A 12,783-nucleotide genomic window follows, 5' to 3' on the forward strand; every position below is an offset into this window, starting at 1 on the left:
AATAACTTCATGTTTTTTTTTTTCTGTGTTAAATTTGCATCTCCGATGTCCACAGGGTGTCTTGGGAGGGGGGGGAGAGATAATGTTAGAGATGCTCTTGAACCCAGCCAACACAAATACAGACATAAAACAGGCACTGAAAATGTTGCAGCTGCCTGCACGTAGGGGCTGCAACTTCCTGTTGTGTAATGAGTGTGAGCACAGACTTTGGGGAAAGTGTTGTAGGTGGACTTGAGAATGTTGTTTTTTTTAATTTAAAATAAAAAAAAGGTTCCCAGCCATTTCCCCTCTGCCTCTTTACTTTTCCACTTCTTTTCACTTTCAGCTATTTCAGTGTCCTTCTCTTAATAGTGTTGAAATAGCACCACTTAGTTTGGTACTCATCTTCACTTTATGGTTATTGTAGTGCTACTTACCAGTCAATGGAAAATGTGACCTATAAAAAGCTCTTGAGCTTGTATGGTATATGATCATTTAATTTTACTCTGTTTATTTGCTACCTGACCTCCTCCTGGCCTTGGTGTTTAACCGCAGCTTCTATTGTTATGTTTTATCTCTCTTAACAAAAATGTAGGAAATGTTACTGGAAAGAACAGAATTTATCCTTTATCATGCCTCGCAACAAATACAAACTAGCTTACAGTGCCCTTTTATCCTCTGTGGAGCACTATTCAGATGACTCAGTCCATTTTAAGATAAGAAAGTGGCTGACATCAGCAATTGTTTTCTTTCTGTCTTTGCAAAAAATGCTATCTGTTTTATATCCCGGTGGTTTGTATTATGCTTAGCTTTGGTATGACAAAGTTTGTTTGTTTTTGTGTTTTTGAATGTGACTTTTATGAAGTGTGTTGTGCAGTAAGAGCAAAATGGCAAATTACCCTGTGATTCTGTCATTTTGATTACTAAAGCTTGCAAACACTCCGACCCATTTGGCGCACAGCCCCCCCCCTCCATCTACAGCTGTCCTCAAGTCAGTGCAAATATGCTAGAACTGAAAATAGGTCTGCGTGTGTGTGTGTATGTGTGTGTGTTTGTGTGTGTGTGTGTGTGTAAATAAATTCCCTCAGGATGCCTTGATCAGAGCAGATCCATCACAACTCCAGTAATGTGTGTGGTTGATAGCAGAGCAAATAGGATTATCTGACAAGTAGAGCATTCCTGCATCTCGCACCCTGTCTGTTGCTCTAAGACACACAAAGCCCCCCTGATAACAGCCACCTTTCTCTCAGAGAGCTGTTGTTCTCCAAAGTAAACTTTATTACAAGTCTTCCTGTGTAGTTTTTACAGGCGTTACATCAGATTGACTTACTCATTTTTCAGCACTGCCAAGATGAGGTGATAAAAAAGATTTGATGGCATGAGTTTAAAATTGATTAATGAAAAAGAAGTGTTGCTTCTGGACATCAGTGACCTATAATTTTCTCTAGAAGGATAGAGCGAGATGATGAGGCCTGACAAGGAAAGAGAAAAAGATAAGGTTGTGTAGACAGATGTAGGCAAGAGAATTCAGTTGTTTGAACAGACTTTCATTGATGCAGATAAACATATTAGAATTGATTGATAATCTCTTTATGTAAAGTGTGCCTTGCAACTGATACAGAGTACATGCAGTCATGTAGCTGTAGTAGACGCACGTTAATTTGCTGTGTATGTGTTTGTGTCAGAGTTTCAGCAGGAGATGGAGCCCAGAGTGAGCTGCACCAAAAGGTTGCGTCTCCACGTCAAGCAGGATCCCTGGAATCTTCCCAGCAGTGTGCAGGCGCTCACACAAACCATAACTAAATATGTTGAAGGTCAGTGTGTACCTAAGCAACTCCACACATGGTTAATATGTGCACCCAGCCACTTACACATTATGCTTTCACAATGCCCAGGCATTATAGCTTGCTCACACAGTTATATCAAATATTTATCATGGAGAGAACATGTCTGGCTTAGGAAGAAATGTGCTTTGAGTCTCCAGCACACCTCATCGTATTTATGAGATGCAATAATAACCTCTGTTACAGTTGTGTGGGTACAGGCAGTCCCACTAACTGCACCGCTTTCTTTAACCTTTAAACCTGAAACTATCCTGGGATTCATAAATTGGAGGAACATAGGTGGAGCTGAACACATGCAGAGAATTAAAGAGCTGCACTCCGTGAGATTCCTTTATTTATTGATTTTTATCCAGAGAGGCAATTCATCCATATTTATTCCCAACGGGAGTATGTGGTTTTTGTGTTTGTTGGCAGACACATATGGACAATACTGTATATGTACACATGGACACACTACCACCAAATTCCCAGATACAAACAAAGGCCAGCCACACGACACTCCTGGGAAAGGTGAACTGGCGGTCACGACTGTAAAAAGTGTACTTATTAATAATAAGCAGCGGTCTGTGTATGACACTTTTTCCCCTCCTCTTCCCATGATGGCTTTTTCAAGCAGTGCAGCGTCCTGCTAGTGTACCCGGAGCTCTGATATGACTATAAACAAATGAGGATTTATGTTGTTATCTTTGCCTGTGGTTGTTTTTAAGATGTTATGTTTTTTTTTTTATATGCTCAGATTGAGCCAAGTTACACAGCGTTGTCCTACTTACGACTTTACGAGTTTAAATTTAAAGTATAGGTCATAATATTGCAGTTAAGGAAGGGGTGTGTTTGATTTGATATAAGGTGCTTCACTGCCTCACTGAATTGCTTTTCTTTTCTTATTCAGAGGTGAAGACTCGACTGCTGTTGGTCTTACTACAGTATTCAGGTTTGTCCCATCCTGCTGTGCTGAAGCCTTACTCTAAGTGAATATTATGCCTTTTGCACAAAAACAACCCAAAACAACACTCCCTAAAGACACCGTCATCAGCTTGTGACCCAAACTGAAAGCTCAGTAAGATAAGATAATGGAAGCATCACACATACACACAAAACATGACAAAAAGGAAAAACAATTAAAGTCAGAGCACATGTCTCTAGAGCACATTTTGGTGTTTTGTTGCAGTTATAAGCGTCAGAAGTACAATATCATATTAGTAAAAACACCCAAGGCATAGATGTCAAATTCTTAAGTACAATCTGGGAGTCAGGATCCCTCTAAATGAAATTGGTTCAGAAGATAATTTCAAATGCCTCCCACCTGACCATCACAGATTTACCTAAAAATTAAATTTCCAGTGAGAAATGATTTACGATAGCGTTACTCAGCATACATCCTCTCCTCTTCAAATTTTGGATATAACAACATAAGCCTGCTCTTTCTTAAAAAAAAAAAATTAAAAGGTTAATCAGTATTTGGTACATGGTGTCATACCTGAGGGAACATCACACTAAAGTTGGATGAAAATGTCCTTTTTCCCCTCATATTCAAACTTAAATGACATTCACCTGAATTGGACTGTTCTAAAGAATATTATGTACCTTTCTTCTTCAAAATTTAGATTTCTACAAGTCTCCAAATCTGCTGACAATGATCAAACTGGCTCAAGTAGGTTTAATGCATATTGGATACTGGAATTTTACCTTCATTATCTTCATCCCTTGAAATACTGGACAGTGGATTCACAAAGTGTTGCAGGTGGACAGTGATATATTATAGTTAGTTATATGATTAAAAAAAACAAACAAATCTCAAAGTAAAAAGTTTGAGATCCACTCCATTAAAATAACTTCCACATTGCCACAATGAAAGCTGTAAATTAAAATCCATACCATACCATACCACTTTATTTATAAAGCACTTTTAAAAACAACAGGGCTGATCAAAGTGCTGTACAATAACATCACACATAAAAAACCAAAAACAGGTCAGAAAGCAATGAGATACAGATATAAAATCCGTAGGACTCGTCCTGTTGGCACTACTGTACTGCAGAATAACTGCTGATAACATTCAGGCATTATGCACATTTACAGACCCCCAGGAACTGGGTTAATAGTGTCAAAAAGTTTGCAGTCATTCCTTACAACCTTCACATTATTCATTTCTGAGGGGTTCATGAACCTATTTTTAACTCAGTTGGATTGCTGAACTTTTTAAAGGCGCCTATTTCTCAGGAAATTATGGCAGCCAATTATTTTCCGCTTGGGCGCACCTGTCATTTGCTCATTTTTTCCTGATACATTATTTAATACCCAACACATGTGGGTTGGGAGGGGGGGGCAGCCTTTTGTTCACCTTACTGAAAGTGTCTTTAATTACCATAACAGACTCGTGGCACTTATTTCTTTCACCCTCGTTGTTTTACACTGCAGTTTTTAATCTTGACCCTTCACTCTGTTTTGTTTTTCCTTCATCATTTCCTGACTGTGCTTCTTTTACTACTTAGCTCTCTACTCATCATGATTTTCTTTTCAATCTCACCCCTCTGTTTGTTTCCTTGTAGACTCAGAGATCCAGTTACGTCGAGATATGGTATTCTGTCAGTCTCTAGTTGCATCTGTGTGCGCCTTCTCAGAGCATCTGCTAGCTGTCCTCAACCAGGTAAATTATGTATGTGATTTGTTTAGAACTGGGAATTAAGAAACAGTATTTTTCTCAGCTCCCTACTTAGATTTTTGTGTGTGTGTGTGTGTGTTTGTGTGCGCGCGCGCACTCTCAGTTCTACACTGCAGGGAAAGACTTGGACCAGGAAATCCCTGACTCCCAGGACCTTCAGGAGGCCCAGGAAGCAAGCCGTCGATGGCTCGAGCAGATTGCCAGTGCTGGGCTGCTCTTCCACTTCCAGTCTCTGCTTTCACCCAATCTGGTGAGCAACAGACCAGCTATAGACACTCTAAAAACAGGAGTCTGTCTAGTTTGTTGTAAAATGAACAATTTGTTACTTTGCATTTTTTTTCTTTTTTTTTTGCATTATATAAATGTAAATGTTGGTTTTAACTGTTATAACCATATTGCATGGGATTAGTACTATCAGGGCACCTCATGTATTCAGATATCCCCACGCTCACATCTGTATTTTGCATATTCTCACAGGGTGAGTGAACTCTGTGGACAGGAAGGTGTTCCTTTGAGATTCTGTTGGATTTGTATACTCTATTCTATGAATGGGTCTCCATCTCTGGATCACTTATATTTGCACCTAAAATACTGTTCAGATTCTCATTTTCTAGGCTATAATTCCTATGTTGGTAAGATGTATAAAAAAGATGTGCCCAAAAAAACCTCCCAAAAAAAAACAAGAAACCAAACAACATTCACAATCATTAAATTACTGAAGGTCCTCAGATAATACTCGTTTCGTGCAAATGGGACCTCAGCCTATTCTTACTTATCTTTCCAGTGCACCATCCATATACTGATAAACATGCAGCATACCAAACAATCAGTCATATCAAACAGTATTGGTTACTGAATTTCAAAGGTTTCTATAGCCAAGTGAAAAACATTTTCGCAGGACTCACAGGTTGACTCAATAACTGCCAGGTGCCCAGGTCCTATCGCTGCAAAACAAGCACAAACACCATATGCCACTGGTATATGCTATATTTGGTTTTTGCATGGACAAACATCTCCACTTTGGTCTCATCTGTCCAAAGGACATTGCTCCAGGAGTCTTGTGATTTGTTCACAATCAACTTGTCAAACCTAAGCTGTGCTGCCTTGCTCTTCTTAGAAAGAAGAGGCTTTCTTCCGGCAACTGTTCCAAATACTTACTTGTTCAGTCTTTTTCTAATTGCACTGTTATGAACTTTAACATTTAACATGCTAACTGAGGCCTGAGATGTAGCTCTTGGGTCTTTTGCAGTTTCTCTGAGCATTGCATAGTCTTCCCGGGACATCCACTCCCGGGAAGACTGTGGAATTGTGTTAACATACATGTGAGTGCTCCAGATATGCAAAGTTTCAAAACTTCTGTTTTTATAGAGGTGCTCACACTTGTTGATGATAATTTAATCAAGTGCATATGATTAGCAGCACCTAGCTGCTCCTTATCCTCTTAATTCCTATGGAAGCAGTAAGGATGTACTGTCAACCCTTCTTTTTCTCATGACTGTATGTTATGAGCCATTCAACATCCAGGATTTTTCTTCGAGCTACAGCTCAGTCATTTACTGCAGCTACCAGCTAAGATATTATGTGTGTGGATTTTCAACATTCATTATCACCAATCAGTGTGCCACTGCCAGGATACAAGGGGGACCCAAACAAAAGCAATCTTTTAAAGATTTTTTTGGTCATCATAGTTACTGTTTTAACTGGAAATGTGACCCGAAGGTGTCCTCAGACAGCAGATCTCAAATTTCTTAAAAACCAAAACACGGACACAAAAACACAAGTATTGCTTTAAGCTTTGTTTTTACCAGCTTATTGTCTTTTAGTGCATGAGTCTAGGCAGGAGTTCATTATGAACAGCCGCTGCTAATACTGGGCCAGACTGCAACCTCAGTGGGATCAATATTAATATTTCCCACCAAGGTTTTTAAATAAATTTAAATGTGCCTTCAACCAAGTTGGAGAAGCTGAGACCTTAGGTAACTAAAGGACTGGTGATGTGTTGTTGAAAAGCTATTATTTACCTGCTTACTGCTGTTTGTGGATCACTATTTATTTAGGTGTAGAGGGGTAGGTGGCTTATGTCAGAACCTGTGAAATCATGGTTGCTTTTCTCTTTTCCTGCTGCCATGCTGCCTTTTTCTCTGCACGTCTTCTCTTCTGTCTGTCTCGAGAAATTTCTCTTTCAAGTGTCTCTGTGGAACAAAATAGGGCCTCAGTACCTGCAGGTGATTCCAGTGAAATCTCAACACGCTCCTTTTCAGGGCACCACATGAAAGGCAGTATGAGTGGAGCTGGGGATGCTGTGGACGTGTGTGTGTTTGTGTTTTGTGTGTGCACTGAATACCATGTGTGTCGGGGGTAATGTGTTTGTCACATCCTCTGAGATAAACTTACCCACACACACCAGGTGTCACTTGGCAGGACAGTGGGTACCCCTCTGTCACATGTCGGGCCAGCTCAAATGTGTCTTTAGAAAAAGGCCCTAATCCTCTTCTGCTGCTGCTGTTTATCCCTCTGCATGTGGTGGATGGAAAGCAGAAGAGACTGAGGAGGAAATGAAATGGGAAGAAGGTTGACTGAAGAGTGCAGTGTGTCAGAATAAAAATATTCAAGGTGCTATCACTGTGGCCACAAGCTGATGTGCTTGCTATTAGATGCTCTGTGGATGCTTGAGATGGCAACATGTACGCACCCACATTCAGAGATATAAACAGTCAATCAAAAGCAAATATAATGATGGACAAAGCCGAGGCCATAAACACACTGTGTGTGTAAACATAGCCACGCTCCTCAGATATGTGTGTGAGCATCTCATCATACAGTTGAATGTATGAATGTGCCAGTAAATTTGATGGACTGTGTACTTCAATATTTTCATTTCAGTGAGGACCTCTCTACTGCAGTCAACTGCAGCCATGTGCAGTAATGTGGAGGTGTAAGGAACTGCAAACATATATATGATGTCATTCTTCATCTTGTAACGTCTGGGTTGTGTTCGGTGGTGAAGAGGAGGTGGCGGGCGTACTTATCAGGCAGCAAAAAAACGCACAACCACACTGGCACTGGGAATTTCAGTGTTGCCCTTTTAATAAACGTAATCTTCACAACCTTATGAAGCCCGGTTGAACGGCTGCTACACTAACACACATGAAAACGAGCAGTGTTCATACAACCTATGACGGTACAAAAAATAAGAAAAGGAAAGGGTCCGCCTCAAGCCAAAATGTCCGTCTGCAAAAACACATCTCCCGCGCTCTCTACTGAGGAGCGGCGGGCGCACACTGGTGACATCATCAACACAAAAAGACCAGACTGTCGTAAAGAGACATCACAAGTACGACTGTTACAATCTCTTCAAGTGTGTAGCTTTGTTTGACAATGCACAAAAGTTTTTAACAATAAGACATGCAAACTGTAAAACTAGCCAAAGCCTTCTGTGGGAAAAAAAAATTGTGAGATAATATAACTTCTCTAATGTGGTCAGCAAAGATTAATGGTGAGGCTAAATTATGATTTGCCATTGTTGAACTTTGGATCAGCTAACAAGAGTTGCAGCCTTGTAAGGCATGAGGTATTATAAATGATTAAGCCACTGCTTGCTTGAGGGAACTTCATTATTCTCCTCTGGAGGAAGACTGTTTGCTGTTAGAGGGCTGCAGTCTACATGCATGCAGAATGTGACACTACATATGCTGGTAGTGGCTAATGTAGCTTCAATTATAAGTCCCTTTTATGTGGGATCTGTAGATAGTAAATTATCATTAGAGTTTCCTCAAACACATTTGTGCTATCATTTTATTTCCAGACTGACGAGCAAGCCATGCTAGAAGACACTCAAGTAGCCCTAATTGATCTGGAGAAAGTTACCTTCTACTTCCATGAATTTGAAGGGGAGCCGCTGGTTGCCAGTACGTACTCTGTGTTTTAGTTTACATTTCACAGTAGCAAACAGTCATTACAGGGTTATCATTGCTACTAATAAATTCTAAACTCTCCCTTTCATCTCCTGTGGCAGACATGCCCATCTCATACCAGGTGGAGGGCACCCGCCAGGCCTTGAAGATTTGCTTCTACCTTGAGAGTTTCTACTTCTCGCTGCTGCCTTTCAGGCTGAAAAATGGAGGAGGCATCAAAATCTACCCTGTGCTCTTCACACAAGGTACAGTGAGCCTAGCTGTTGTAAGAGGATCAACCCTTGCTTTATGGTCAGTATATGCGGTGCCTTTATCTGTCACTCGATCTGTTGATCCCTTTGTAGCACTGGAGAGTATGGAGGGATACTACTATAGAGACAACGTGTCAGTGGAGGAATACCAGGCCCAAATCAATACTGCATCACTGGATAAGGTCAAGCAGTACTACAAAAGACTGAGGTATGGTATATGACACACATACACATGGATGGAAGGATATTGATCCCAAAAGAAATTTAGACATCCAGTGGCTTCCAAAATACAAAATAACAGCAAATACAGATGTACACGAGTATCCGTAGGATAGAAAGAAATCTACACCAAGTACGCAGCTAAGATGATAAATTAAAAGTAAAAATAAATAGATAAATAAAAGAGAATTACACAAAAAGCTACTTGAATGGCTGCCTCGCTGGTGTGTGTATGGAACTGTATGAGACACGTGCACACACTTTAAGGTTGCATTTCCTTTGTGATTTGGCGTTTTTTTTTTTTTTTTTTTTCTTTTTAGATCTGATATAAATCAAAACGACCTCCAATTCAGTCAGACTTGGGTGTCAACACCCAGCAGGGCCTCAAGGTGATTGGCTGAGAGAACCACAGCGGGAATGTTTTATGATTGGTTGCGAACACACTCAGCAGGGGGAAGCACTGATTGGATGAGGATGCCCAGCATGTCACCCGTGCTGACGCAGTGCCTTTACAGCTGCTGTGCTCGAGTTCCCTCACACTCCGCTGGTTTGCCGCACACCTCTGTGAGACTCTCTGTGATTGGCCATGCGAGGATAATTAAATGAGATGAAAAGACATGAGAAGAAGATGACTCTGGGAGTAATAAATGAGAACTTGACTTTATTTAACTTCCTGAATATGGGAGTGAGTTTAAGAGCTACAGTGTGCACGATGTTGTCTGAGGATCAGTGTAGTTTCATGTAAGAGGCTAGCTTGTGATTTCACAGAGTTGAACCAGCTGTGTATAAAATGGGAATTCTTAGAAGACTGACTAACTGAGAAGTTACATGTGGCTTTTGAAAATAAGATGTTGCAAGATGAGAGCTGATCTCAGTTGTGTTAATTGGACCCAAATTCATCATGTAAGAAAGCCTTCTTTATATATTTCTGCCAGTGGAACTGAGTCCTGTTATATTGAAATTAAATGATGGTGGTTTCTATAAACTATGGTGGTTCATAAAAATGAACAGTCCTCCTCTTGGGGAGATGTTTGAAGCCCGGTTAAAATATGTTTCCCTCGTTGAATACCTGGGTGGGCGACCGGTTGATACGTCAGCTTCAACTAAACATCTGCTGCAGATCGGGCGGATAATTGAATGCAAAGCAGATCTCGTATCGAAACGTTTTCTTGTTATTTATGGACAATCTGCTGTGAGGATTTGAATAATTTAAGGGTTTGGGAAGTCGTGTGCCGCATCAGTACCAAACCACTCAAGCGAAGTGTTTATTTCCTGGGACTGCTGTCTGGGGAGGGTTTTTAATTTGTTGGTAGTGTTTTAGTTTGATGAGTAAAATGAATGCATTTTGTAAGTATCAGATTGCCCAAAGCACAGTTTTGGATAGCAAAGTATGCCGTGCATAGGTCATTTTCTGCTTTCCTTCCTATCTCTTTGTCTGTTAGCTCTACTGGGAATCAACCTTTTCAAATTATTTTTTTTGGCCCTTTGTGGCTTTGTTTGGTAGTGTTATGCAGTGGAGAGAGACAGGAAAGCGGGAGGAGAGATGGGGGAGGACACGCAGTAAATGGTGACTAGGTCGGGATTCAAACCTACGCCATCTGCACCGCCACGCTCAACCGCTGAGCCACCCTGACGCCCGAATCTTTTTAAGAGTAGTATAGTATCTTATCACATGAATTGTCCCAACAAGTGCATCTGTCTCTAAATATTGCAAACCATGCATGTACAGCAGGACCCTACCATGTTAGCCATGTTATTTAGAACAGCCTTTGGTTTTACATGTATGCACATGTACTGTAAATGTCTGTACAGTTATACCTTTACTCAAAAAACCTAAATTGCATTGACAGCACAGGCTCCAGCAGTAACTTGGAGCAGATGTGTCTTACAGGCAAGCAAGTGTGGCTGGTGATTGTGGGAGCATTAGGGGTGTTGGGTAGGGATTTGGAGAGGCAGCGTGCTTCAGGGATGCAAGTAGAGTGAAACTTTTGGAGACTGCGCTCTTCTCAAATACTGCTTTTCAGCAAAACCTGTTGCAGCATAAAACAGCTGATTATTTCAGTTTAAATCCAATAAGCTCTCTAAGCTCTCAAGACCATTTTCAGGCCTCATGCTGTATATATATATATTGCAGTCTAGTGGGGTGAATCAGGGGGTAGAGTTGACATATATATCTTCTCCCAAGAAACAATTCTACAAAAAAAGTCACATTTTTTTAAAAGCAGGAAAAAGTCTGGGCCGCAGCAGTTTGACTTCTTATTTTCTGCCAGTACAGGTTCCCTGCAGCAACACTGGTGACACATTCACAATGCAAAGCACAACTGAGTGCATTAACTGTTTGTCAGTAACCGCTTCCACTTCTGAGTTATCTGAGCTGGAATTTTTTTCATGTTGTAAATTATTTTTTAGTATATGTTTCTATAATTTCAGGATTGATTGTGAGAAAATCCTCTTCTTCTCCTCCTCCTTCTTTCAGCTGCTCCTTTAGGGGTCGCTACAGCGGATCATCTTCCTTCATCTCCCTCTATCCCTGGCATCCTCTTCTGTCACACCAACTCTCTGCATGTTTTCCTTCACCACTTCCAGCAACCTCCTCTCTGCTCTTCCTCTTTTTCACCTGCCCGGCAGCTCCACATTCAGCATCTTTTGTCCAGTTTATCCATTCTCCCTCCTCTTCACATATCCAAACCATCTAAGCTTCTCTAACATTTGTTTACAAATCGCTCAACCTCAGCTGTCCCTCTGATGTATTAATTTCTGATCCTGCCCATCCTGGTCACTCCCAGTGACTAACGATGATTTAATATAACTAATTTGCTTCCGATTAATTTTTTGTCAGTGAGCGACTGTTTTTTTGAGCTATGGGGTTACCCACATCTCAATGTAGTGTTTTTATTGCAGCCCAGTAAAGAATGTGAAATAGTCACAAACAACCATCTATTTTTATTTTTTAGAGAAAGTGGGGAGGCGTCACCATGGGAACCAAGAAAACAAATCTTTAGAAGAAGTGGGAAAAGCTGTATTTTAACCCAAACCATGATCCTTTTCTAAACCAAACCCAGTAGTTTTTAATGCCTAACCCTGTCTAAATTTAATTAAAAATATGTCACTTGGTTAACAACATATTTAAAAAATAATATAGTTGACACGTGAAAGTCTGTGATGTGGATGACTTGAACTTAGGTCTCTGGCTAGGCGGTGAAATGATTTGCTCCACCATCAGCCCCTCTGCTCCATCAGCTGACTTTTTTTTTGCCTTTTTAAAAAGTGGAAAATATTCATTTTGTGCAAACGAACTACATATGAACTACTGTGTATCACTACATATGAGACTGGACTGATGAAAAGTGTTCAGGAACATGAAAAACACACAAACCAGTACTGCTGCTTCAAAATTGCTAGTTAATCATTCATCATCATTAATTTATGTGAAAGTGAAATGTAGCCAGACGTAAACAGCTGACCATTTTGCTCCCACCTAGAGTGCTTCCTTGTTTTAATCGTTGTAAAGTAAACATTCCCAGGTGGTTTTCAGTAGTCAGTGCTGTGGTCTCACTCCATGTAATATTACCAGCACTTTTCTTTTGCCGGGTGCCATGTGTCATCTGGCTAACCACAGACCAGGCTGTGATGTCACTCCTCTCTCCACCACGGAGTTCCAACCTCGATCACCTCGTTATCCTTGGAGTTCAGCCACAGCAGTGTTGGGTTAAACCCACGCTGTGTGTGAGAGCCAGTGGCTCACTGACAGACGCAGCTCTGAACACACATTACTGAACTGAATGAACTGCAGGGCCGAGGGTTGAACACTGTCCTGGTGTCAACTCCCTAGACAGGTTCCCATTATTCCTGAGAACCCCGTGTGCATTTGGGACCCCTAAGGTATAGTTATTTAGAAGCTGAAATTGGATTTT

General features: G+C 40.8%; 1 protein-coding gene across 1 annotated transcript in view; it reads left to right on the plus strand.

Moving 5' to 3' along the window:
* Positions 1 to 12,783, plus strand: part of prex2 (phosphatidylinositol-3,4,5-trisphosphate-dependent Rac exchange factor 2) — an 89,601-nt gene that overhangs the window by 57,873 nt on the left and 18,945 nt on the right. Inside the window, 7 exon segments of the mRNA XM_030757063.1 lie at positions 1,665 to 1,793; positions 2,713 to 2,754; positions 4,373 to 4,470; positions 4,589 to 4,735; positions 8,291 to 8,393; positions 8,501 to 8,644; positions 8,744 to 8,858. Coding sequence (XP_030612923.1) covers positions 1,665 to 1,793; positions 2,713 to 2,754; positions 4,373 to 4,470; positions 4,589 to 4,735; positions 8,291 to 8,393; positions 8,501 to 8,644; positions 8,744 to 8,858 — 778 coding nt within the window.

The sequence above is a fragment of the Archocentrus centrarchus genome, chromosome 20, assembly GCF_007364275.1.
Source record: "Archocentrus centrarchus isolate MPI-CPG fArcCen1 chromosome 20, fArcCen1, whole genome shotgun sequence".
In the NCBI taxonomy this organism is placed as follows: Eukaryota; Metazoa; Chordata; class Actinopteri; order Cichliformes; family Cichlidae; genus Archocentrus; species Archocentrus centrarchus.